General features: G+C 40.8%; 1 protein-coding gene across 2 annotated transcripts; it reads right to left on the reverse strand.

The window, feature by feature from the left end:
• On the reverse strand, nt 1–26,532 carry LOC131251736 (uncharacterized). Of its 2 annotated transcripts, XM_058252653.1 has the most exons (9): nt 26,355–26,532; nt 25,314–25,396; nt 24,865–25,181; nt 20,652–20,849; nt 20,162–20,434; nt 11,814–11,916; nt 3,496–3,614; nt 2,463–2,639; nt 1–994 (listed from the first exon to the last, which is right to left on the reverse strand). In XM_058252653.1, exons 3-9 carry the CDS (start codon nt 25,159–25,161, stop codon nt 170–172), a joined length of 1,992 nt encoding a protein of 663 aa, XP_058108636.1. In that variant the 5' UTR covers nt 25,162–25,181; nt 25,314–25,396; nt 26,355–26,532; the 3' UTR covers nt 1–169. The 2 variants fall into 2 exon arrangements, with proteins under 2 accessions (XP_058108636.1, XP_058108635.1); XM_058252652.1 differs by lacking the exon at nt 25,314–25,396 and having other exon boundaries at nt 26,355–26,531.

The raw sequence follows: 26,532 nt of genomic DNA on the forward strand, positions 1-26,532 counted from the left end.
TCAAATTTAAGTAGAAAACGAATGCATAACCACCTCAATCAGATGGAAAATCAAAATCAATTCCCAACATTTTGTTGGTAAAAATTCCCCAAACTAATTTACAAATATAATAAGAAAAGGCTCAAAAACACGTGTGGAATTTCACAAAAATATGTTTTTATCTATAATATCACAATACATCCTCTTCAATACAACTCCCATCCATTGACTCTTCCTTTTCTAGCTCACTGATTAGCTGATCAATCTGCCTCTTATAAATCGGCATGAAATGGTCATTGATCATGGTCTGCGATAGCCTCAGCTTACCGTATAGTGACCTCGGTGTCAGAAAAATCCCCACCTTTGAGTCAGCGGCAAGCCGGTGGTCTTCATCGTCATCTGCAGCATCTTCCTCGCTCATAGGCTCCTCATGAACGAGACTGACAATGTGCATGATCTTTCCTGGAGGAAAGAAACGGTGGGCATCTGCTCTTTCCAGCACCGAGCTCTCTGATGAGCTCCCAGCCACCTCCGCCACGGCGGCTCTCTCCTCCTCCCTCATCTCATTCACCACGTCAGCTCCCTCGCCTTCCTCTTGCCTGTACAGTTCGTGATTGAGCTGCTGCCACAGCTCTTCTTCCGTCATGCGGTCCTCACTTCTGCCGTGGCCCATGAGTTCCTCACCATCGGCCCCATCACTGTCCATGTCAGCACATGTTATAATTTCGCTGGAACTAGAGCAGCCATTTTCCAAATTCCATGACCTGCCTTCAGATGTTGATAATGGCAGCTCTGTGGTTTCGACAATGGTCGTGGATTCATGGGACATCAGAAGAGGCTCAGCAGCGTCTGTTGTTGTGGTGGTGGAAATTTCTGTGTGGTTTTCATCCATTTTAGGGTTTGCAGCAGCAGCTGTTATCCGATGGCGTGCCCCCATACATGACCATGAGGATAGCCGAAGGGATGGACGGGCCAATGCCGCCTGAGCCACATTGCGAGCTCTCTTCATCACAACCTACATAGTTTGAAGGGGCAATGGTAAGCACCTGGTTAATGACATTGTAACCCAGATTTAAGGGAGGAGTCTACAGCATATTGACAAATCCTGTTCTCAGCAATTTCTCTGCTGGAAATTTCTCAGGAGATGTTCAAATTTTGAGGTTTTTCTTGGGATATTATCAGGGTAATCTCACCAAAAATAAAAATGTTTATTGTAAATTACTAAATAAATTTAAATTTAAATATATATTTATGTAACAAATTCCTAAATGTTTTTACTAGTTAACATCACGATAAAAATGAGATATTTTAATATCTGCCGAGATTTTGACAATCTCGTGACTAAATATTTCGCATATTTCTCACAATATTATCATGAGATTTTCAAAATCTCAGTGATATATATATATATATATATTTTTTAACCCACGCACTCACACGAGTGGGATTTCACCAAAATGGGTACTCGAACCCATGACCTCATGTTGAAACTCAGTGATATTTGTCACACTGATATACTGTAATCTAGAACTCGGATACTGGGTAATAATATCAGCAAAAAAAAATAAAAATCGTTCTCCTATGCTTCCAAACATGCTGAGCTCCACATATTCTTGCAAAGTAAAAAAGGGGATTGAGATCAGTCGATGGAAAACTAGAATGTAAGAAAGACCATGATTCACTAACAGCTCCTTAATGTCAGTGACTCATCCACTGCACACAGCATACACTGTCAATCCAGACGGTCCAAATCATAGACCCCATTGTGGAGACGTGAGTTGCTTGTGCCACCCTGCCACAGGAAGATCCTGTGGTTGGAAGCTGTGGGGCCCACAGATGGCCGCGACAAATCCACTCTGTCCATCAGTTTTGCAAGACCACAAGTACAGGAGTCCAAAAATTAGGCAGATCCAAAACTCAGATGGGCCACACCACACGAAACAATTATACCAGAAATGTCCACCTTTGAACCCCTCCTAGAGCGGGCCATGATGTTTATGTCATCCAAACTGTTCATAGGGTTATTACCACTCTGATAAACTGTAGGTACAAATATCATCCTGATACAAAACTTCTCTGGCCCCCACAGCTTCCAATGGTAGGCATCCAATCCCCACTGTTTCATGTGGTGTGGTGCACCTAAGTTTTGGATCTACCTTTATGTTTTACTCCTATACTATTTTGGTCTTGCAAAACTGATGGACGGAGTGGATTTGTCACGGGCATCTCTGTCAATCCCACATAGCTTCCGACCACAGAAACTAACGTCCCATTGTGGATGGAGCATAGCCTGAAATTTGTACTGATTGAACCATCAAAATCATTCAATCAGTGGCCATCAAATGGTCGGTTAAGAACTAACATACTCCAAGTCGAAATTAGATGTGAAAAATAAAAATAAAAATTGAATGGTTAAAATCATCCAAGCAACAGTGAAATACGCCTAAACAGCTCCAAGGAGTAGCTAGCCAGGGCTGGCTTACCTGCGTACTGTTAGAGACTGGACGTAGGATAGCACCAGCACCGGCGACTCGTGCTCGAGCACTGGCAATGGATGGAAGACGGGACCCCAAGGCGGATGCAGATCGATAGACGGTGCTCAGGATTCTTGTTTGCTCGATCTGATTCCTTAGATCGTTAAGCCATGCAGACGCTGTCACCTGTGTGAGGAAATATTTCGTAAGGAAACCCAGTAATAACACAAACTCCACAAGAGAACTAAGGGAATAGATCAAAGGTTTCATTCCTTTTTTTTTTCTTTTTTTCTCTTTTTTTTTGGGGGGGAAATAGCTGACATTTGCAACAATGTCCATAAGCACTTTCGGTGGGTTTGCTACTACCATTAAGAGCTTTTGTGCTTTATGTATTGTATGCACTACAGATCATCCACATCTGTGTAAATTTTAACTAATTTAGTGTTCCATATTGTTGATATGAAACAAAAACACATATCATATTGCTGGAACAAGAAACCATGTATCTGGCAATACAACACCATATTGTTAGATATAAAAAAACCATGGCTAGGGCAAATTGAATGCCAGGTCATATGATATTTAGCTGAGGAATGATTTGCATGTCATATGGGACCCAGCTCAGATGCAAATGTGTCACATGCGTAGAACATCTGAGGCATGCATAAGGTAGCACCATCATGAAATATCACCTTAAGTGAAACTTGGCAGTTCCACTGATCAGGTGAACCCCTGTACAAAAAATAATTAACCTAAACTAAACCAGACAAATATCTGATTCATGTGCGGCCCCTGCCTAATGAGTGGACCAGCCTGATCTTGGGTCAGGTACCTCACGCATCACCAGGACATCCTACACATGATATGCGGGCACAGGATCTGGGTTTCATGATAAGTTCACGAGCAAACAGTTGCGGGTGATAATTCCCCCTTTAGCCCATGCATCTGGATGCAATTTGGAATCTTGAAAATTAGTGCACTCAGAATCCCTAGAAGAACAATAACAACAGCAGCAATATCTCAAGATAGAGAAGTTACTGACCTCAGAGCGCAGGTCATCTACTGAAGCAGCTGAAAATGTAGGCACCAGATCAGCTCCATTGATGACTGAAGTAATAAATGGCACCCCTGACTCTGCCAACTCCCAAGTCATACAAGCAGCTGCATACACAATATGCTGTCAGTATTCAAGTAATTTCCCAATGTAAAATAGATACCTTAGAAGTGATGCATTGGTGTACAAGAAATCTCTCCAGATTAATGGAGTTTCGGAAGAAGAAGAAAGAAGTGTTACAGACATCTGGTGCAAGTACACATACACCAATATAAAAGACCGCACCAAGCATATAAAAGGGGGAGGGGGGGAGGAAAAAACCGCAACATGGAGGAGGAAAAAGGAAAAGAAAAACAAGGAGTATGAACAAACATCTAACACAAATAAATTAGAAACCCTTAGATTTGACTCTCTTGCTAGATGACGTTTCATTTACAGACTGCAACATGACCCTACATCATCACCATTAGCATGGATAACGGAGGGTTGTGTCAGGTTTGTGTTCTCATTGTGGGTCCCCAGAGGGTTGTCAGGCTGGCAGCCGGCATCATACTTATGCCATAACTTTCATCATGTAGCCAACCCCAATTAATTGGGATATGGCTTAGATGATGATGAGTGCGACCCAACAGACAAAAAAAAAAAGTGTTGATACAGCTTTTTTTTTTTAACAATAAAGAGATTTTATTAAAAACCGAGTGGAGGCAAAATACAACCCTTAGGGGGAGCTGACAATGACATCCGCCCAACCTATAACAAAGTAATCTGAGCTATATTGCAAAAGTTCCTTCTAAGACACCAGCAAGGAAAAAAAAATGAAAGATGAAGCAATTTATTAGGCAGAGCCAAAAATAGAAAACAACAAAAAATAAAAGGAAAATAAAGAGAGAAAAGAAAAATAAAATACAACAGAACCAGCCCCAAGGCTGGAGAGGCCCCAACACGGGAATCCTCAAGGTGCCCAATCCTTAAATAATAGCGAGACCCAGCGAAACACCCCAACTAAGGGGACACTTAAATTATGGAAACAGCGATCGTTTCTTCTTTTTTTTGGGAAGGTAACACAACTAGGGTTTGAACCCTGGATCACTATAAAACACCACTGTCTCCACCAGCTCATCTAACAGTGATTGTTTCTTTCAGCCCAAATAGCCCAAGGAACAACTTAGAAGATGGTCCTCCACTTCTTTCAACGAAATCCGCATGCCACGAACAAAAGAATCCATCATCAATGGAGGAACGCATCACCCATGAGAAACTAAATATCTGAAGCAAAAGGACAATGAAGGAAAAGATAGCCTATCAATTCAACTTCATGGAGACACATCAGACACACATTGGACAAGATCAAAACCCTTTTCTGGAGGTTTTCATAGTTAGGACTCGGCTCTTTCTAACCAATCACATGAAGGGCACTACTTTGGGTTTTGTTTTTGTTTTGTTGTGTGTGTGTTGGGGGGGCCACATAAAACCAGGTGACACTTGAGTGATAGTAGCTAGCAACAGGCTTCGAGAGGGAGATGTAGAAGGACTGCACCGAAAAGAGACCCAAGCTAGCTAGACTCCAAACCAAAGAATTTCCCACTGCCGAATTGGGCAGAAACCCCCACAAACAAGACAAAAGACCAATTAAATCCAAAAATTCAGAATCTGATAAATTCCTCCTAAACGGAGGAAGCCAAACTCCTCCCTCATCTTGGCCACAGAAGTTCTAAGACTAGACAGAGCGGCCAAAGCCAAAAAGGAAGATATGAGGAAGGAGCCGCCACAACAATTATTCTCCCAAAATACTATTCTCTCCCCATCACTCAATGCAAAGACCAGGCCATCGAAGACTTTCGGGGCCACCCGGGCAATTCCTTTCCATAGAAAGGAAGAGCGATAAAGGGAGGACGACTTTGTCCACCTTCCCAACAAAGTCAAGCCATATTTAGCAACAATTATCAACCTCCAAAGACTAGAACCCTCAATACCAAATCGCCAAGCCAATTTACCTAAGAAAGCCTCGTCAACCAAGTATAGATGCTTGATTCCCGCCCCTCCTTCAGTTCAGAGAAAGGAGAGCAAACCTCCTTCCAATTTAGAAGCAGAAGTTTTCTAGAGAATTCCCCCTTACCAAAGGATATCTCTACAAAGTTTATCAATCCAAAGAAGAACCAATTTAGGGTAGTAAAAAAGGGACATGTACTAAAGGGGCATATTCGAAACAAAAGCCTTCGATTCTGCCTCTAGGAGAGAGGAGCTTGCTTTTCCAGGGGATAACTCTCTCTATTCGTTCGATAATTTTATCCCACGGGCATAAGGCCATTTTCCCGACATAGTTGGGAAGGGCAAGGTTTCGATAATTTTATCCCACAGGTACAAGGCTGATTTCCCACATAGAGGGAGAGGCCAAGGTAGGTGGTGGGGAGGGATCCAACACCACATATGAAAGACTGTCAAATAGATAGTTTCCTCCTAAAAAGATGAATCCTATAAAATTCGCTTTTAGAGCAATACCTTCAGATGTAAAACCACTTCAAACCAGCAGATAGTCATACTCAAAAGATCCGACACAGAATCATTAGCTTTGCAAAAAAGCGATGTATCATCGGCAAATTGGAGATGACATATGCGCTATGGAAAATTATCAAACAAGATGTCACAAAAGAGGCCAATTTTGTGGCCCTTGGATAACATACGACTTAAAGCTTCCAAAACAAGAACAAATAGGAAAGGAGACAAAGGATCACCCCTGCCAGAGGCCTTGAGAAGCTCTAAAGAAACCGAAAGGCTATCCATTGATGAGAACAGTGAATCTTGCAAATGAGACACATGAGAGGATCCAAGCTCTCCATTTGTCTCCAAATACCATTTGAACGAGCATATAATCCAAGAAAAACCAATCCACATGGTCAGAAGCCTTTTTAAGGTCAAGCTTCCAAAGGACACCCGGCATACCTGCTCTATAACAAGAGTCAAAAGGCATTTGTGAGCTATCAGCACACTGTCAAGGATTTGCCTCCCAAAGACAAAAGCACTCTAAAAGGGAGAAATGATCTTCAGGGCGACCAATCTTAACCTCTGACTTAGAACCTTCGCCACAATTTTATCGGGACTACTAACGAGACTAATGGGCCGAAAGTCTATAAGATTCTCTGCGCCCTCCAACTTAGGAATGAGGGTGATAAAGGTTCATCCCATTTCAGAGGGTAGATGATAGATCTTTTTTTAAAAAAATTCCTCGACAAAACTTAATATGTCCAGCTTAACCAGATCCCAGAAGGATTAGAAAAAGGCCAAGGGGAAGCCATTAGGTCCGGACGATTTATCCTTCCTCAAGTCCAAGACAGTTGCTTTAATCTCATCCAAAAGGATTGGCTTCTCCAAAGAGGTTGCCTCCTCCAGGGATATACAATCAAACACCAGATCATCTAATTTCAGACGATCTTTGCCCTCATCTAATAACAGGTGGGAATAGAAACTAACAATGGACCGCAAATGCAGTCTTTGTCAATCACTCTCTTGCCATCATCCATAAGGGAGGAAATGCAACTGGCACACACCCTAGCACTAGCAATCCCTCAACCACCCACTTTCAGCCAAATTGCATTTGATCTCCTCCTTATTACAGGAACAATACCTTAACTGCGCAAACCAAAATTCACACAATGCCAAGCTTTAAGCTTCAACTTCAACAGCTACAACTTTTTAAAGAGTATAAGGCCCGGGCAACCCTCAACCACAATAAGACAACCAGTTAGAGATAAGGGAGTGAAACCCTCCACTTCAAGTCAAGTCAACTCAAATCTGAATCGTTTCGGACACCAGCTAATTTCATTGACTTCCAGGAGAACAGCGCAATAGTCTTGAAACTGGTTTTGGGAGGCCTCTTTGGCGAGCAAACATGAACTACTGAACCCAAGAATCTAACCAGCAAGGACATAGCAGGTGGAAAACAATCATTGGACCAAGTAAATTTAACATCCCCCATGGGAATATCCAACAGTTCATGCTTTCCGACCCAATCAAAGAACCCCTCATACTAGAGGTCACCCGCTTCCTAGTTATTTTCTTGTGAGCGAAACAAATGACATTAAAGTCACCCCAATACACCAAGGCAGGTGCCACCTCTCCCAAGTAGACGATATTTCCTCTTGAAGGCACTGCAAAGAGATGGTTGGGTAGGACCATAAACTCCATAGAAGAGCCAAAGAAAACCATAAGACACCTCCTGGAAAACCACGTTCACAAAGAACACCCGAACAACTATCCTCCATATGTTAAAAGGTAGAATCCCACATGACAAAGATCCCACCCACCAACCCCTCAGCATAAAGGGCCTCCCATTCTATTCCTGTACAACCCCAAACAGAACAGATAATTCCCCTTATCGACTGATCAAAGCTTGGTCTCCTAAATAACAATCAACCAAGCTTTGGATTGAGAGGACATTTTGATGTAGGACGGCCTAATCCAACCTTAAATAAGCATGGTATTTGAAAGGGGCAGATTTATGCAATCTTAAAAAAACAAATAAAATATTAGCCTTATACATCATAAACACAAGAAAGAAATAAGGTTAATATAGCATTTATTATGGCCATCCATCACAAATACGAAGTATTGAATCTTAAAATCTGAGTTTAGTTGGATCCGGCGAAAAATAGAACTTTCGTCTTGTAATAGGTCCATCTAATGATCCAAGTGGATTTTCTAATCCGGAAAAATAGGAATTTCCTGGGTTGGGAAATCTCAAAAATTACGAAAATAATTGGTGGTTCTTCAAATTTAGATTTGGGTGATGGGTTTTATTTGGGGATGAAAATGTTTTGATATCTAATGATTTAGATAAAAAGAAACAAGATCGGCTTATAGATCTAAAGATTTTAGGAGAAAAGGACAAGAATAGGGTTAAAGAAAAAGACTACCTTGAGAAAAGAAAAAATGAGAAGGAAGTAGAAGATGAGAAATCACTTCCTTGGGCCTCACGCCCTCTTCCAATCACTGGAAGTCGAAGACGAAATCATCAGAAGCAAAAAGCTCTTTTTTTTTCTTTCATAAACATAACATAACATGTTATGGGTTTAGGGCAACCCTTATAAATTCGTAATTACATGAAATTACCAAAATACCCCTATTAAAAAAATTTAAAAAAAATCGCACAAAAATTGTATGCAAACTGTCTCAAAACTTAAATAAACCAAATATTCATAAATTAAATTCAAATTTAAGATGCCCGATGGGCCCCGATGATAGCGTCGTGAAAGTGGAGTAATGAAGGTGGGTCGTGACAATCCAACGGTCCGATCACACCATCCTCGCGATTCAACAGTTCAAATGTCTCCTTTAAGCAACTTACACATGTCACGAACACATGTGTAAGGTCTTCAACCTCTATAGACCCAACTCGTATCCGTCATCTAATCACATTGACACGGGTAACGCACGCCTCCAGCGTTGATATGCAGGGAATGGCCTGATGTCCGCATCACATTTCCTTAACTTGAGACCACTTCTAGGGCATCCTAGCCCTCTTAACATTCCAAGAAAGAATCTTCATTGGGAGATTGGATTGACCCCTATACCCTTCTCATTCCTAGAGATGGCTTCGAGAAGGCCATCTGAGTCCACCCCTAAGTTGACAAGCTCCCTGGTACCTATAGTCGATCTAGGGGAACCCCTTGGGGAAACCTTGGAGGAAGAACAAAGGCCCATTTCGGCCACCAACTGAAACAAGGCGATGTAGTCTTCATCCCTGTTGTTGAACACCACCCTCAGGAGTCTACGGACATGGCAAACTGCATCCCTAATAGAAATTTTCCTTTTAACCGTTTCCACCAAACCCTTCAAGAGCTCTAGTGGAATGGCAAAGAGAGAATACGATCCCGGATGGTTCCTAAAGTATTCAAAACCGAAGGAAAGCCAAAGCGGGAAAACATCCAGAGCATCCACCGGGAGACCCATAACCAAGCCTCCCGACCTCACAACCTTAGACCCAAACGAATTCATCTAGGGTAAGGGGAAGGGGGACTCTCGTAGGATAAAGCAACTATGGCCAAAGGGCCAATGGCCTCCGACAACTGCGCATAAGGGGAAACACCTGGACCAAGAAGAGAACAAAGAGAATCCAAGTGCACTAGCGACGAAGGAGTAAAAAAGACATCTAAAGCCAGAAACGAAGAGGTCACGACTGAGCGAGAGGGAAGAACACCCTCAATGAAATCCATGGAGCTAACCCGAGTAGAGAACTCAACAGGGGAGATGACATATAGAGAGGGAGAGTTGTCAATAGGGGAAGAGTCTCCATCAGAGCTACTATCAAAAGCCTCAACGACCAAAAGATGAGAACGCGCGTCCGATGAGAACGTCTCTCTCTCTTACTCTAATATCTCTACAACTATTTCAAATATGTTTATTTTTTATATTTTGTAATTGTATTTGTAACTTAAGTTGTAACTTGTAGCTTGTAAGTTGTTTCAAGTGATCAATTTATCAATAAAATTTCTATGTTTAAAGTTTTTAATAATTAATTCTTTCTTAATGTAACTTATTGATTGTTTTGTTAAAATTTATGTAAATATAATATAAGTAATTAAATATATAACTTTGAAACACTCAAACTACAATGAAATAAGTAAAATAACCCAATCCAATCATATGCACTAATTAGGCAAGTTTTCCCTAATTTTTTAGAATTTTTTTTCAATTTTTTCCCTTTTTCAATTATTTATTTTTTTAAAAATGTTACCACATATGCGATTTGAGAACATTGAAGGCAACAGCTATATCTCTGACCCTCTCAAGTAAAAGGGAACTTGCCTCCTGACACATGGCCAGGACACTATTCGAGGCAGCCCTCGAGTCTGGAGACCCAAATTTGTTGATAATAAACCTACATTACAATTAAGCAAGTGGCCGCCCAACATTAGTCATGAGAAGCAGCAGGACATAGGAGCCACAAGAAAATGTAGAAGATAAGCTACGTTATAATCTCAAACAAAGGAAGCCAAGATAGATGATTCTTGCTACTACAACCTGAGACCAACTATACTGAAATTGTTATATCTGGGAATTCATCTCAATGGTTTGATTCCCCTAATGAGAATAATGATGCTCTAGACACATCCTCTAAATAATCAAAACCACAAAAAAGGCGTATCTCAAAGGGAAGAAAAGCGGTGGACATTAAATTATATTAAGGGGATCTCCCCAAACAATTAATAAATTGTGAACTATGGAACATTTTCAAGAAAAGTAGTCTGTTTTAGAGTTCCTCGCAGCTACCTCCTCCAGCATGATCCAGAAGTACATGAAAAGGGCCAGCAAAAACAGATGGTCTTGGGTCCTAATGATTGCTCTCATCAGAGCAGAGTTTGAAGGCCGAACTTAACCATAGCTTCAAGCCTCTGCATATCTGGAACCCTACGACCCACATACCGATACTAATACTTGTGAATGCTATGTACCTTGATAGACATGACGACACCAATATTGGCATTAGACACTTGTGGGATATGTTCTCATGAAATCCTTATGTATTAGGTTCATTTCTTGTAAATCATAACAATTTCCTTATATTTTAATCATAATAAAGCCATTACGAGGCAACTCATAAAGTGGAGACATGATCCTATATGAATCACCTGGACCTTATTACAGTGCATGCAAATTTGCATGCAGGGCCCAAGTGGGTCCACCTATGATCACGATGGACCATTGCATAAGACTTAAAGAGGGGTCAACCATGGACCGCACGTGGCCACAGTATCACCCCGAATGTGCGATCACAGTCGCTCGAGTATGAGCCTAGAAATGGAGGCTAAGAATTAAGACCAGTCGTACGCTCCCCATCCATGTTGCGTGCCCTTAATTATATGGCTGTGATTATCCAATCATGGTTACTTTTGGGTCATGTGCAATCTACAGGTGATTCCTCCAACCCAACAACCTTTATTGATCATATGCATAGCTCGCTTGGTCACCTAGTATGTATCCACGCTGGATCACGGTTCTCATAAAGTGTGTGGGTATTATCCTGGAGGAATCTAGACCTATCAAGCACATGGTTTGCAGAGTTCCTAGAGTTTTCAGGCCATCTCTGAGTTTTCATATCATCCATGGGGCAACCAATGCTTATATAATATATAGCTTTCATCCTATCCAAGAAAGAGTGCAACAATGCAATTCCTCTTTTCTTCATAAATATCATCTGTAATTTAAATAACAACATTGCCTTACAAATAACTTGTAAATGGAGAAAATAAATATCTAAGAGTATCTTCAAAAGTAAAATTAACGAAAATAAAAAATAAAAAATCACAAACCTGGAGCAAATGAAACACATGTAGTAGTGGAGAACTCCTGCTGCTCCCGTAGTACGTATGTCAGAAGTGCTGCAGTACCTCCGCCTAAAGAGTGTCCAACAATCTGAAGAATTACAAAACATTCATAAAAATACTATCAAGAATAAATGGACTAGTCCCATTCAAAAATATAGTCGGTCAATATAACCAAAACAAATAAAATGAGTCCAGAATCCCCAAAACAGAAAGTAGACAATAAGTAGTAAGTAGTCACTGTTCTTCACTTCTCTACCGCCTTTGTTGAATGTCCATGCATTAGTGAAAATAACTGTTAAATGATGTGTGCTATCATGTGACCTATTGCTGTTATCTAATGTTCATTCGCTAGTAAAAATTAGTTATTAAATGATGCACACTATGATGTAACCTATTTAACTCACACACAGTTGTGTGTTCAAGAATTACATCCTGCCAGTTCTTGTTAGGCATTTTAGATGAAGGAAACATAAATGATTACGCATGTCCACAGACACATTACAATGTGGAAAAATAAATAAATTTGTTGCCTGCAATATGAAGTAGATAAGCTGCAGAGGAAGTAAAGATATCCACAAATACAAATAATGATATATATATTTAAAAACAAATATACTAGAATAGAAGGAAAATGAAAGATTCTGCTGCCATGTAAGAAGTCAATTTTTTTTGTAAGGTGCCATGTAAGATTTTAAAAATGAACTGATTCTATGTAATATGCCTTGCCTATTCCTACTTGACCTTATAACCAAAATTCATTTTAAAAAATAAGCTGTTAAAAAAAAAAAAAATTTCTAAAACGAATATGACGTACACATTCCTACATGACCTTATAAATGTTCTTTCACCACTCAAGACGCATCCAGCACAAAGAAAAATCTCAGCAATCACCCTTGCAATTTCATACTAGGTGAACCATAATTTCCCAAATAAATTAAAAGTATTTTCAAACAACCATAGTATTTGAGGACATCCCTGGTATAAATCAGGATAAGCCTGCATAAACCTATAAAAGTAGGCATAAGACTCGGTTTTTTCGTCGAAAGGAGCAGCATTGCTCATTGACATGTGTGCACCCATACACACACACATGCACAGGAATCCAATAAAGCATTCGATACCAGATATGACTGCAACAATATTCTGATTGCCTTAAAAAGAAAACCTTGTAGGTTTTTCTATGAGGCTGAGTTTATAGTATGCCAGGCAGTTGTGGCATGCATGTATCATGGTTCAGCTCACAACCAAGAACTAACATCAACATGGAATAAGGAATGGTCACAGGCCAACCAATCAAAACTTGACAGAAGTTAGGAGACATGATGCGAACACAAGTGCATTCAAGGTGTACCAACGAAGAAAGCGCCAACCACAAGTGTCGTCCTTGTGGATAGGCGACTATTGAGGAGCTGAAGACCTTTCACATGTGATTGGACATATAGAAGACCCCACTTAGGGAAGACACATGTGAAGGAAGATTGGAGAAAGAAGACCGAGCGCCCAAACTTTCCCATACTTATGTTATTTGTGCGTTTTTGACTTAGTTAGGGGTCTTTTAGTAATTTTATATCTTTATTTGCTTATCCTAGGGGTATTTTAGTAATTTTATGTCTTTATTTGCTTATTTAAGTGGGGTAAAGTCCTAAACTCGAATTTCAACTATTGATTAATGAAAAGCAAACCCTTTGGTTGCCTCCTTCCTCTCTTCTCTCTAATGGTGCTTCTTCTCTCCCCTTGATCTTCTTCTTCTAATTTCTTCTTGTGCCCCTCCAACTTCTTCAAGGTAATAATTTTCTTCCTTCTATTTTCCAATTTTGGCTAATCCTTCTTCGATCAAAATCTTGAGAACCGACCTAAACCCTAAATCCTCAAATTCTCAAATCCCTAATCCGAGAAACTTCTTGATTCTTCGGACTAGTGATCTTCATTGATCGATTAGGTGTGACCATGCAAGATCGAGAGGTCTCATCCCTCGCCGGATCCAACCCAAGTAGTAATTGAATTCCATACTCCATGGTTGTAGTGATGGCCCGCTCCCTTGCATGTTTCCTTTATGATTTTCTCAGTTATGATGATTACCGTTAGAATTTTAAATCATTTATTCCTTTTATTTCCGCTGTTTAATTGTGTCCATGAGCATGCATCATAATTAGGGCTGTCCTACGTCAAATTTGGTATCAGAGCCTAGGCTTGCATGGTTTTTGTCTAGATCGAGTTATCAAATTAGGGTTTTGATTTTTAAGTTTAACTTAGGAAAGTTCCAGGTTTAGAAAGTTTTCAATTTTAGAAACTTTCCAATTTTAGAAAGTTCCTAATCTGGAAAATTTCCAGATTTGAGTTGTTTCCTGTTTCAACTTAATTACGTCAGTTCATAGTAGTTTTGCATTCATCGCATTCATCTTGAAAGTCATAACACCTAGTAGTCTAGTTAGGTAGAGTTTGGTTCAAGTCTTCATTGTATGCCCACGAGAAGAGGTAGAGGTTTCGGACTTCAACCTACCATGAATAACGAGCATTTATCTAAGCAACTTGCTCAATTGATACAAAAGATAACCGCCCTAGAAGCGGGTCAAAGGCGTGAGTTTGCCCGCCTTGAGAACCAAATTACCACTACCATGACTAAGGTGGAGCAACTAGAGGTGTCCCAAAAGGAAAACCCCGCTGTAGGGGAAGATGCACACTCCCAAGTGGAAGGAATCATGGAAGAACGTGCTGCCACACGTGGTGGTAGTGAGGATAGAGATCGTGGTAACGGTCGTGGTGTGGTGCGAGAGGCACGAGCCACATGTGGTCATCAAGATCGCTATGATCTAGATGAGCGTGCGATGAAGAGTGTGAGAGTTGAGGCCCCGAGTTTTGATGGGCGCTTGGATCCCAAGGCATTCCTTGACTGGGTTGCTGACATGGACCACTACTTTGAGTGGTATGGCATGTCAGAAAACCGTCAAATGAGATGAAGCTTGTGGGTCAAGCCAAGCTCTTCTAGACCAACACCGAGCGTATAATAGAGAGAGTTGGTAAAGCCCCTATCACACATTGGTATGAGATGAAAGAGAAGTTGAAGGAGAAGTACTTTCCTCTCTCATACCGTCAGAAGCTCCTTGACCAATGGCAATCCTTATGCCAAGGGTCAATGCCTGCCGCTGACTACATCGCTAAATTTGAAGAGTATGTGATGCGATGTGATATCCGAGACGACCCTCTAGTAACGCTCTCGCGTTTTAAGACGGGCCTTTGTGCGGATCTTCAGCGCGAGCTTATTACTCGGCCATTAACGGACTTAGATGAAGCATATCAAGTCGTGCAGGAGTTAGAGCAGTATCTGTCGTTCGTCGTTTTGAGTCCCGAGACTCCAATGCTAGATCTAGTTCCCAAGGAACTAGACCTAATATTGGTAATCAACCTAGGGCACAGGCGACCATTCCACCTAGGCCTAGGGAGGACAAGGGCAAAGGGGTTCTTGGTGCCGGTCCTAGTAACATGAACCAAGTGAGGTGCTATGAGTGTGGCAACCTTGGCCACATGTCTAATCAGTGTCCTACGAAGAGCAGTGGGAGAGCCTTAGTTATAGGCGAGTCCCACGAGGGTGGAAATGACCAGGGTGATTATGAAGTTGAGGAGTATCACCCTGAAGGAGGACTTACTGATGAAGAAGTGGATGGAGAAGCAACGCTTGCAGTAGTCAGGCGTGTGTTAGCTCAGTCTAAAAGTAGTGTTGACTGGCGTCGAAGCACTATCTTCTACACTATTGCCAAGTGTGGTGAAAAGAATTGTAAGGTGATAGTGGACAGTGGAAGTTGTCAGAATGTGATTTCCACTAGCACCTTAGATCGCTTAAAACTGAAATCCACACCTCATCTAGACCCATATAAAGTTTCTTGGGTTGACAAGACATCCCTACCTGTCACCCAGCAATGTCTAGTCCCCATCGAGTTTGGGTTATACAAAGAGTCCCTGTGGTGTGATGTTTTACCTATGGATGTGGGACATGTTATCCTAGGTAGACCGTGGCTATTCGATAATGATGTCACGATCTTTGGCCGTTCGAATGCGTGTACTTTTATGTATAATGGTAAAAAGATCAAACTTAATCCCATGCCACCTGAGAATACACTAGGGAAGAAGAAGGATGAGAAGGCAAGTGAGCCTAGAGAAATGGAAAAATCCAAACCTAAGTCTTTACATATAATCAACGCAAGAGAGTTTGAAAAAGAGGCTAAGGAGGATTCTATGGTGTATGCCCTTGTGGCTAGAGAAATTACACCTGAGGTTCCATCAGAGTTGCCCTGTGAGGTGACCTCGGTCCTGAAGGAATACAGTGATGTATTTCCTGAAGACTTACCGAATGAGTTGCCACCTATGAGGGACATACAGCATGCCATTGATCTTGTCCCAGGGTCTACTCTACCGAACCTTCCTCACTACAAGATGAACCCTGCAGCGCATGCAGAGTTGAAGAAGCAAGTTGATGAGCTTCTGCAAAAGGGTTTCATCCAAGAGAGTATGAGCCCGTATGCCGTGCCTGCATTGTTGACGCTAAAGAAAGACGGCACGTGGCGCATGTGTGTGGACAGCCGTGCCATAAACAAAATTACTATCAAGTATAAGTTCCCTATACCTAGACTTGATGATATGCTTGACATGATGGCGAGGTCCACTATATTCTCTAAGATAGACCTCAAGAGTGGATATCACCAAATTCGTATACGCTCAGGAGATGAGTGGAAGACGGCGTTTAAGACGAAAGATGGGCTGTATGAGTGGTTGGTCATGCCCTTCGGCTTGACTAACACACCCAGTACTTTCATGCGAGAGATGACACAAACTTTGAGGCCGTTCATGGAAAAATTCCTAGTGGTGTACTTTGACGATATTCTTATTTATAGTACCACTAAGGAATCACACCTTAAACATTTAAAGAAGGTCTGTAGTGTCCTTAGGAAGGAAAAGTTGTACGCTAATCTTAAGAAATGTGCATTCATGTCTAACCAAGTTGTGTTCTTAGGATTTATAGTGTCATCTGAAGGGATGCGCGCAGACCCTGAAAAGTCAGGGCCATAGTTGAGTGGCCAGAACCAAGGAACATTCATGAGGTGCGAAGTTTTCACGGCCTAGCAACTTTTTATCGTCGGTTCATTAGGGGTTTTAGCACGATCATGGCTCCCATTACCGAGTGCATGAAAAAGGGAGAGTTCGTGTGGTCTAAATCCGCCGTCAAGGCTTTTAAAGAAATTAAGAGCAAAATGGTGGAAGCTCCTGTCATGCGTCTACCTGACTTTTCTACTGTCTTTGTAGTAGCGTGCGATGCGTCTGGTGTCGGTATAGGTGGAGTGTTGAGTCAAGAAGGACACCTAGTAGCCTATTTCAGTGAGAAACTGAATGAGGCAAAACAAAAATACTCCACTTACGACAAAGAATTTTATGCGGTAGTGCAATCCCTGAGACATTGGCAACACTACCTCCTACCGCAAGAATTCGTTTTGTTTTCTGACCATGAGGCTTTGAGATATTTACATTCTCAGAAGAAACTCAACCCAAGGCATGCCAAGTGGGTAGCGTTTCTTCAGGAATATTCGTTTGTTTTGAAACACAAGGCCGGAGTTGAAAACAAACCAGCGGATGCCCTTACTAGGAGAGTGGCGTTGCTCAACTCCTTGAGTGTAGAGGTAGTCGGATTTGAGCAACTGAAAGATGAATACCTCATATGTCCTGATTTTGGGGGTACTTACGCGTCGCTCTCTAGTGACCAGCATATTATGGGTGAATATGTTCTTAAAGATGGCTTTCTTTTCAAGGGAGACAGACTTTGTATTCCCCGTATGTCCCTTCGTGAATTCCTCATCTGGGAGCTTCATTCAGGAGGGATAGCTGGCCATTTTGGTCGTGATAAGACCATTGCCCTCGTGGAAGATCGTTTCTATTGGCCAAGCCTCAAGCGAAACGTAGCCAAAGTTTTAGGGCAGTGTCGGACTTATCAACCGGCAAAGCAAAGAAAGCAAAATACCGGGTTGTACACGCCATTGCCAGTGCCACGCTCCGTGGCAAGACATTAGTATGGACTTCGTGCTCGGCTCCCAAGACTATAAAAAGCACGAGTCCGTTTTCGTCGTTGTGGACCGTTTTTCTAAAATGGCGCATTTCCTCCCATGTTCGAAGACGTCAGATGCGTCTCATGTTGCTCGTCTCTTTTTTGATGGTGTGGTGCGTCTCCATGGGTTACCTAAAACCATAGTGTCTGATCGTGATGTTCGATTTACTAGCTATTTTTGGAAGACACTGTGGCACATTATGGGAACTCGTTTGCAATTTTCTACTGCTTACCACCCACAAACAGATGGTCAAACTGAAATGGTAAATCGTAGCCTTGGAAATCTTCTACGTTGTCTAGTGGGTGAACATGTTAAGACTTGGGACCTAATTTTACCAACTGCTAAACTTGCTTATAATGGGTCAGTTAATAGATCTACAGGGTTGAGTCCTTTTGAAATTGTAAGTGGTTATAAACCTAGAATGCCCATAGATCTCTTACCTATGTCTGTTACCCAAAGGTCTTCTGAGTCAGCCGATGCATTCGCACGCCATATTCATGATTTGCATACACATATTAGACAGCGGTTAAATAAGAGCAATGATGATTATAAAGTTTCAGCTGATTCTCATCGTAGAGTGCAAGAATTTCAAGAAGAAGACTGTAATGGTGCGAATAAGGCCAGAGCGATTCTCTCAAGGATCTACAAAGAAATTACAAGCGCGTAGTGCTGGACCATTCAAGATATTACAAAAGGTTGGGTCCAACGCGTATCAGGTTGACCTTCCATCTGAAATGAGCATTAATCCAACTTTTAATGTGGAAGATCTAGTCCGTGCCCATACTCTCATTGTTGATACATCGTCCCTTTCATGGCCTTTTCCTGAGTTTGCTACCCAACCCCTTCCACCCCCTCCTCCACCCATTACCCATAAAGAAGCAATTGAGGAAATCTTGGATGACGAGATAGTATCCACGAGAGATGGGGGTTTCCAAAGGTATCTTGTCAAGTGGAAGAACAAACCATCGTCTGAATCTACGTGGCTGTCGGGCGACACATTGCAGGGTATTGATCCAGATCTACTTGAGAGCTACAAAAGTTTCAACTCGTCGGAGTCGAGTTTTTCTCACCCGAGGGGAATTGATGCGAACACAAGTGCATTCAAGGTGTACCAACGAAGAAAGCGCCAACCACAAGTGTCGTCCTTGTGGATAGGCGACTATTGAGGAGCTGAAGACCTTTCACATGTGATTGGACATATAGAAGACCCCACTTAGGGAAGACACATGCGAAGGAAGATTGGAGAAAGAAGACCGAGCACCCAAACTTTCCCATACTTATGTTATTTGCGCGTTTTTGACTTAGGGGTCTTTTAGTAATTTTATATCTTTATTTGCTTATCCTAGGAGTATTTTAGTAATTTTATGTCTTTATTTGCTTATTTAAGTGGGGTAAAGTCCTAAACTCGAATTTCAACTATTGATTAATGAAAAGCAAACCCTTTGGTTGCCTCCTTCCTCTCTTCTCTCTAATGGTGCTTCTTCTCTCCCCTTGATCTTCTTCTTCTAATTTCTTCTTGTGCCCCTCCAACTTCTTCAAGGTAATAATTTTCTTCCTTCTATTTTTCAGTTTTGGCTAATCCTTCTTCGATCAAAATCTTGAGAACCGACCTAAACCCTAAATCCTCAAATTCTCAAATCCCTAATCCGAGAAACTTCTTGGTTCTTCGGACTAGTGATCTTCATTGATCGATTAGGTGTGACCATGCAAGATCGGGAGGTCTCATCCCTTGCCGGATCCAACCCAAGTAGTAATTGAATTCCATACTCCATGGTTGTAGTGATGGCCCGCTCCCTTGCATGTTTCCTTTATGATTTTCTCAGTTATGATGATTACTGTTAGAATTTTAGATCATTTATTCCTTTTATTTCCGCTGTTTAATTGTGTCCATGAGCATGCAGCATAATTAGGGCCGTCCTACGTCAAGACACAACCACTGCTCATAAACAGCAATGTAGAAATTAATAATCTAATTATTCCTAGTCATTTGACAAGCTTTGGATGACAAAGAGGTGCCAAATGGAGCAGCAACTTTTTCAACACATTCCACCCAAGGACCTGAGTTTATTGGTTAGATGTTCCAAACACCACTTCGTAAAATAAATTCATCCATTCAACACTTGATTTATTTATTATTTTAATTGTTAAGATAGATACTAATTTTATGAAAATCATGCGTAGAGAGCAGGACACAAAATTTGACATGCGAAAGCCACTGAGCAGATATCCTATGACGTGATTTACCTTGATTTTGTAATCCGGATTTTTGCTGAGTGCTTTAATAAGACAAGGTATCGCAAGCTTTGCAATCCAACGAGCAGCTGCAACCATCCCACAATGTGCATAGCCTAGAACTAAGTTGCTGACACCACCTTCATATACAACAGTATGATGGAATGGTACAACAGCGCCAGTTGCAGCTGTCAAAGTGTCCCTGATGCTATGAGTTCCCCGAATCAGTAGAAGAAAACATTTTGTGTTCTTGTCGACCAGAATTGTAAAAGCAGGTTTCAAAAGCTACATCAAATAACAACATAAACGGTAAAGTCAATAGAATGCAAGTATAAGACAATTTATTCTCCAAAAATAGATCAACTTGGAAGTGCAGTTTCCTTGTTAAATAGTTTTAAATTTTTATTTTTAATTTAAAAATAATAAGGATAATAAGGATAAAATAAAAATAAAATAAAAAGAACCTGTGAAATTCAAGAGTACATCTCAGAGCATGACTCACTCCTGCTTTAGGTTCCTGAAGGAGAACATCTTCAGGAGAATAGCCAGTTTCCTCCAAAAACAATGGAAATGGTTTCTTTGAGAAATGCCAACAAAGAGTCAGCAACTTCAAGAGATATTTTAGGTCAGTTGTTATTTCAGCTCCTCTAAGCTGTACACTATCTTTACCAGCATATATACTTGCAACAGGTAAGTTTCCCTGAAAAGTGAGACAGACATGAATAGCAACTTAGAATGTTTTTCATAGACCTAAGCCACCATCAGAGTTCTAAAAGAAAGGGCTCAAAAATATCAAACTAATGCTAAAGCAGAAAAAAAAAAAAAAAACCAGATAGATGAAAGCACCACATTGTGATAGCTAGATAACAAGAACTAGCACCTAAGTTTCAAGCAGGAACACATGGCAAACCAGTAAGTTAAGAAAAAATTTCAGCTTTGAGAATGAAGGAGGATGCAAGCCAAACATCGAGGATAAAAACATTAGAAGGCAATTATATAAAGGCTAGTGTCTATGCACGATAATACATGGATTATTAAGATACAGAGTCATCCCATTGACCATTGTAGACAAGCATCATGCCAACTCTATCACATATAGTCATGCTAGCCATGTAGCTTTAAGAACAATTTCATTTAAAGGTTGCCTGTGGGAAGGCACAAAATGATGTAAACATCCCTTATCAGTCATAAGATAACATCTGCATGGGAGCGCTACGTTTTCTTTTTCAGCATGGGAGCCAACATCTCATAGGACTATATCTTCTACCATAAAACATTGACAGTCCAGAAAAAGAAGCTTGTCCTCTCCGGTCTTACTTGGACATGTGGTACAAGTGCCAAGTGTCCGACATAGCAAACTTCAAAATGAGAACACTTGCGTGCACAAATTAATAATAATTTATTTAAATTTATAAAAAAAAAAAGAACAAATAATTAAAAATGGATTTATTTTTTATTTTTTATTTTTTTTGCGGAGTAAAATTGAAACTTAAAAACAATGGAAATTTGAGAATGTTATTCACATAGCTCCAATGAAGTCCAATTACTTGCAACATAAACTAATAAGTAATTGACTAAGAAAACATCAAAAATCATGCATAATCATCTCAAGAAAAAAGTTTGTTGTGTAAGCATCACTCACTCTTGAAATTTTCAAAAACGGCAGCAAAATAACAAAAATAAACAACAAATATTGTGCTTTCCTTGGTTATATATACGAAGCTTGTGATTTTTTGTTATATGTGACCTGGCACCTGTGATGAAAATGACTCAAAATCTAGAGAGTGAGAGTAAGCCCTTATGAGTAATTATTCAACAATTATGTTTGGACCTTGGACACCTTATTTGAAGTTTCCAACACAGCACTTTTGGACGACATCCATACAACACTTTGTCCATATAAATGAAGTGTCGTGTCATGTCTAGGAGTGTCCAAGTGTTGGCACGGCAAAATCCCAGAAGGAAGAAGTACCCAGATAACACCGCTCCTCTCCTCCACCGCCTTAGACAAGCGACATGCCACACATCCAAGCAGCTAGCCTTTTTGGTCTATAGTTTGTGCCATCACCGACTACAAACCAAAAACAGGGACCAGACAAGAGGTGGGAATTGCTGAGGTTCCGAACTGAGCTACTCTTTCGTTAGGCTGGAATATAATCAAATTTTATAGGAAGGTATCAAATGGGGAAGAGAAAGCAGGCAGAATTAGCAGGGCTCAATGTTGGTCACAGGGTGGGAGTAACTTTTCGGTGTTTGAGAGGAAGATTCAGAAGATTTGTTCAAGTTTGTAGAGGAAAGGGGTATGCAAAAGGCAGTGGCTCTTCAGCCGAGCAAGCCACTGAAATCGCCAAAGGGAAGAAGGAAGCTGGCTGGCCTTGTTTCATCTATTAACTACAAGAAAGGAATTGAGGACAGAAGAGGAAATGGCTAAGATTCAACCTTACATGAAGCTGTTGAGTTGGAATGTCAGGGCATGGGCTGTCCCTGCAAAAGAGCCCAGATCAGGATGTATTATAACTTATAAGCACCAAAAGGTGCAATTGTTAGCCTTGCAGGAAACTAAAATTCAGTCGTAGATAGGGAAATGGTTAATTTTAGTAACAATATGAGTGGGAACAAAGAATTAGTAATGATTGCTGACCAAGAAGTTTCCCAAAATGACCACTTTTGATATCTTGGGTCAATAATTCATGGGAGTAGAGATTGAGAAGGATTTTTTTTTGTTTCTGTTTTGTTTTTTCTTTTTTTTTTTGAAAGATTGATTGAGAAGGATGTTGCCCATAGAATTCAATCAAGGTCAAAGAAATGGAGATGCGTCTCTGGAGTTTTATGTGATCATCGTGTACCACTCAAACTGAAAGAGAGATTTTATAGGAAGGCTATAAGACAAGCCATGCTTTATGGGACACAATGTTGGGCAATTAAGAAACAACATGTCCATTGGACAAGTTTAGCTGAAATGAGGATACTGAGATGGATGAGTAACAAGACAAGGACGGATAGAATTAGAAATGAATGCATTCAAGAAAATTTAGAAGTAGCACAAATAAGTAACAAGATTAGAGAAAGTAGGTTTAGATGGTTTGCTTAGCTGCAATGGAAACCAAGAACTGAGCCAGTTAAGAGGAGTGAGTTTGTACAAGTTGAAGGCTCTAAAGGGCAAGGGGAAGGCCCAAAAGGACGCAGGCGGAGGAAGTAAGTAAAGACTTGACATATGGTCGAACTAAAGTTATGGACCTTGATAGAGTGGAATGGTCGAGAAAGATCCATGTAGCCGACTCCAATTAGTTAAGATAAGGCTTAGATGATGATGATGATGATGATGATTCATTGCTCTCATTCCTAAGCATGTGTTGGACATTTGAAATACTTTAGACTTGTTAGCTTAGTCAGGAGTCCTTACAAGATTATGTCTAAAACCTCGCATCTAGATATCACAAATGTTGGGGCCGGTTATTTTTAAGGCGCAATGAGCATTTGTCTATGGCAAACAAATTATAGATGGTGTGTGGACTGTGGATAGCACATGAGTGCATTGATTCGAGATACAACAAAGGTAGGAAAGGAATTATTTGCAAGCTCAATATAGAGAAAGCATATCATGTTGAATGAGAGTTCCTCAATTATATGCTTGTCTGATTGGGTTGCAGTACAAAATAGAGAAAGTAGATTATGGAGTATATCGGTGCAAAAGATTCTCAAAGCTTGGGAACGGGTCAATAAAAAGTTTTTTTTTTAAGCCTCGAGAAGTCTTAGACAAGGGGCTTCCTCTTTCTGGCGGTGGCAAAGGCATCAAGCAAAGTTGGAAAAAAGAGTCAATGGGGGCGTAGTAAACGGGCTTAAAGTGGAGGGCCCTATGTTTCAAATATCCCATCTTCAGTTTGTAGACCATACCCTCCTCTTTTACGATGCTGATGTCAAGCAAGTAGACAACTTAAAGAAGGTAATCGGATGCTTCAAAGTGGTTTCAGGTCTGAAGATTAATCTTCACAAAAATGGTGTTAGAATGTCAAGCAAGGAAGTAGAAGCATCGGTGGGGTTATTTGGTTGCAAGATAGAGAATCTCCCCTCTATGTACCTGGGTCTCCTTGCATGCCTTACATGCATTGGCAAGCATACTAAGCATTTGTGGGATTTTTAAATCAATCTCTGCTAATCCAGGAATTGGTCTCAATGGAGTTCATCAGGCATCACTCAATATCAACCATCCTCTTTCTTTTTGTTTTCTCTTTGAAGGTAAACAAAATTTTGGTCCATAAGCGCAAATAAAAAGCTACATATCTGATTATGAGAAATCATGAAATCAATATCGACCCATCCTTGGATGCTATCTTTAGGGATTTAGTCTTAGTCAATCAATATTTCACGAATCATCATAAATCTGCAAATCTTATATCAAAACATTATGCAAACTAGTTAGCAACTAAGTCATTCTTTATAGTTCTGTGCTCTATATGCCACAATAAAATGACTTCCTGCTAATACTAGTTAGTTTCTTTGGTGCTGTAATGCCTGCTAATGAAAGGCACATGGAATATGAAGATATGCATCCAAAATGCCTTGTTGAAACTTGAAAAACAAAACGTGACAGGACAAAGATGGGTAGGCAACAGCCTCATTGGGAGCATATTAGGAACATTAGGAACATCAACACCATTATAGATGCAAACCATGGTAGAAGAGAAGCATTAAGAGATTAGGTCATTGACATTTACCTGCCTCTTTAAGAGAAAGCTGATACCAAAAGCAAGATCGCCAATCGGCCACTTCCCTAGAGTTTCCGAGTAAGTAAATCTCAATGTCTCTGACAAGGTTGAAATGGTCTCCAACCAAGTTGCTGGAGCTTGAGCAGGACCGCGCGATAATCGGCTTCTTACGGATGGAGCAGGTTTGGAAACATCACCACCATTCTCCTCATCATCATCCGATGGAGTTGATTGCAACCTACGACTCAGTGTATAGTAAAGAAGAGCAGCGGCACCAGCTGCAGTTGCCATGGTTGCTGTTGCCATGGTATTTCATGCAACCAGACCTAATATGGAAATCAAACAAATGAATAATGTTTAAGAGAGAATCTATGGGGAAAGAAATCAATTGTCTGATAATAAATAAGGATGCATTTATGCCAAACTTGGGAAACTCATAATTTGTCACAATAGTGTACCTTTTATGTTTCAAGTTCGGAAAAAGTCCACCACCAAAATAATGAGTTTCTCGAATTCCAGTGTAAAAAGGAATTGAATTCACCTAAATCAGAATTTGGGCAGTAAAATGCAACCAGTTGAAAACATTCAATTGACATAGGGTGACAAAGCATTCTAATCAGAAGCATTTATCCTTTCTCCCCATCCGAAATATGGAATTTACTTCAACATTCCAGCAAGGAATGGTGAACCTCTAGGTGAATAAAGCATCAACAGAAGCGGCAGTAGTCTTGGGTATGGGCGAGGGGAAGCACCTGTTTGAAATTGCTATTATAAACAGCTAGGAAGAGTAGGAGCAGAAGCGCAGTTCTGAAATGTGGTTCGTAGCGGGACCAGGACCCTGCTAGAAGGTTCGTGCAACTACCGATGAACTACACATCACCATAAGCATAACCTACAAGTGCCTCAATCCCAGACTTTTCTAAGGGACCACAACAGGTGGGGCCAAAGCACAGAAATTACACTAATCGGATGATCCCAACCATCCAACTCTGCCAGTTATCAGCACCGACCACTTTTTTCCAGCCGCCTGTTTCTTCATCACGACAAGATGGTTAAGACCATCTGATCAGTGTCCACAACATGATCAGAGATAAAGACGGCATGGACTGAAGAGTCTGCACCCAATCACGAGAAGCAGAATCATACATCTCTAATCCGAAACCACAAACTACTGAAACAATCAAAAAAATAAAAGAAAAAGAATGTCTTTCTACTGAGTTCCTGACTCCAAACCCAAAAATTTTCCACAAAACGAAAATCCGATAAATCAACGAGCATTAGGCAGCTCGAATTCAGCAGATATTCCCTGAAAACCCTAGAATCCAGAATTCCTGAACCTTCCAGGAGAAAAACGAAAACTCATCCAAACCTAGCAGAAATAGCTGATCTCTACCTCTAATTAAAGCCAAAATCCACAAATTTCTCGAATCCAATCCAAGTAGAACCAAAGTTTTGGATCATAATCGAAAAGAAAGAGATCGTGAGAGAGATCTACGAACCTGGGAAGATCTTTTCCTTTTTTAGGGCATGGAAAGATGTAGAAAGAAATAGAAGGAGAAAGACGGATGAAGAAGGGGTTTTTATAGGGATGAATGAGTAAGTACGGGTTGGATTCGATGCTCTCGTTGTCTTCGGTTAGAAGAGGTTCTTTTCCTTCGACGGGACGAGAAAGAGAGG

This window comes from Magnolia sinica, chromosome 7, assembly GCF_029962835.1.
Source record: "Magnolia sinica isolate HGM2019 chromosome 7, MsV1, whole genome shotgun sequence".
Taxonomy (NCBI): domain Eukaryota; kingdom Viridiplantae; phylum Streptophyta; class Magnoliopsida; order Magnoliales; family Magnoliaceae; genus Magnolia; species Magnolia sinica.

Excerpts from the sequence above, each read along its gene's own strand:
- LOC131251736 (XM_058252653.1), bottom strand. The coding sequence starts at position 25,161 with ATGGCAACAGCAACCATGGCAACTGCAGCTGGTGCCGCTGCTCTTCTT. Across the intron at positions 11,917-20,161 it reads ATCCGGATTACAAAATCAAG|ATTGTTGGACACTCTTTAGG; the intron begins GTAAATCACGTC and ends GTAATTCTTCAG. Across the intron at positions 995-2,462 it reads CAGTCTCTAACAGTACGCAG|GTTGTGATGAAGAGAGCTCG; the intron begins GTAAGCCAGCCC and ends CAAACTATGTAG.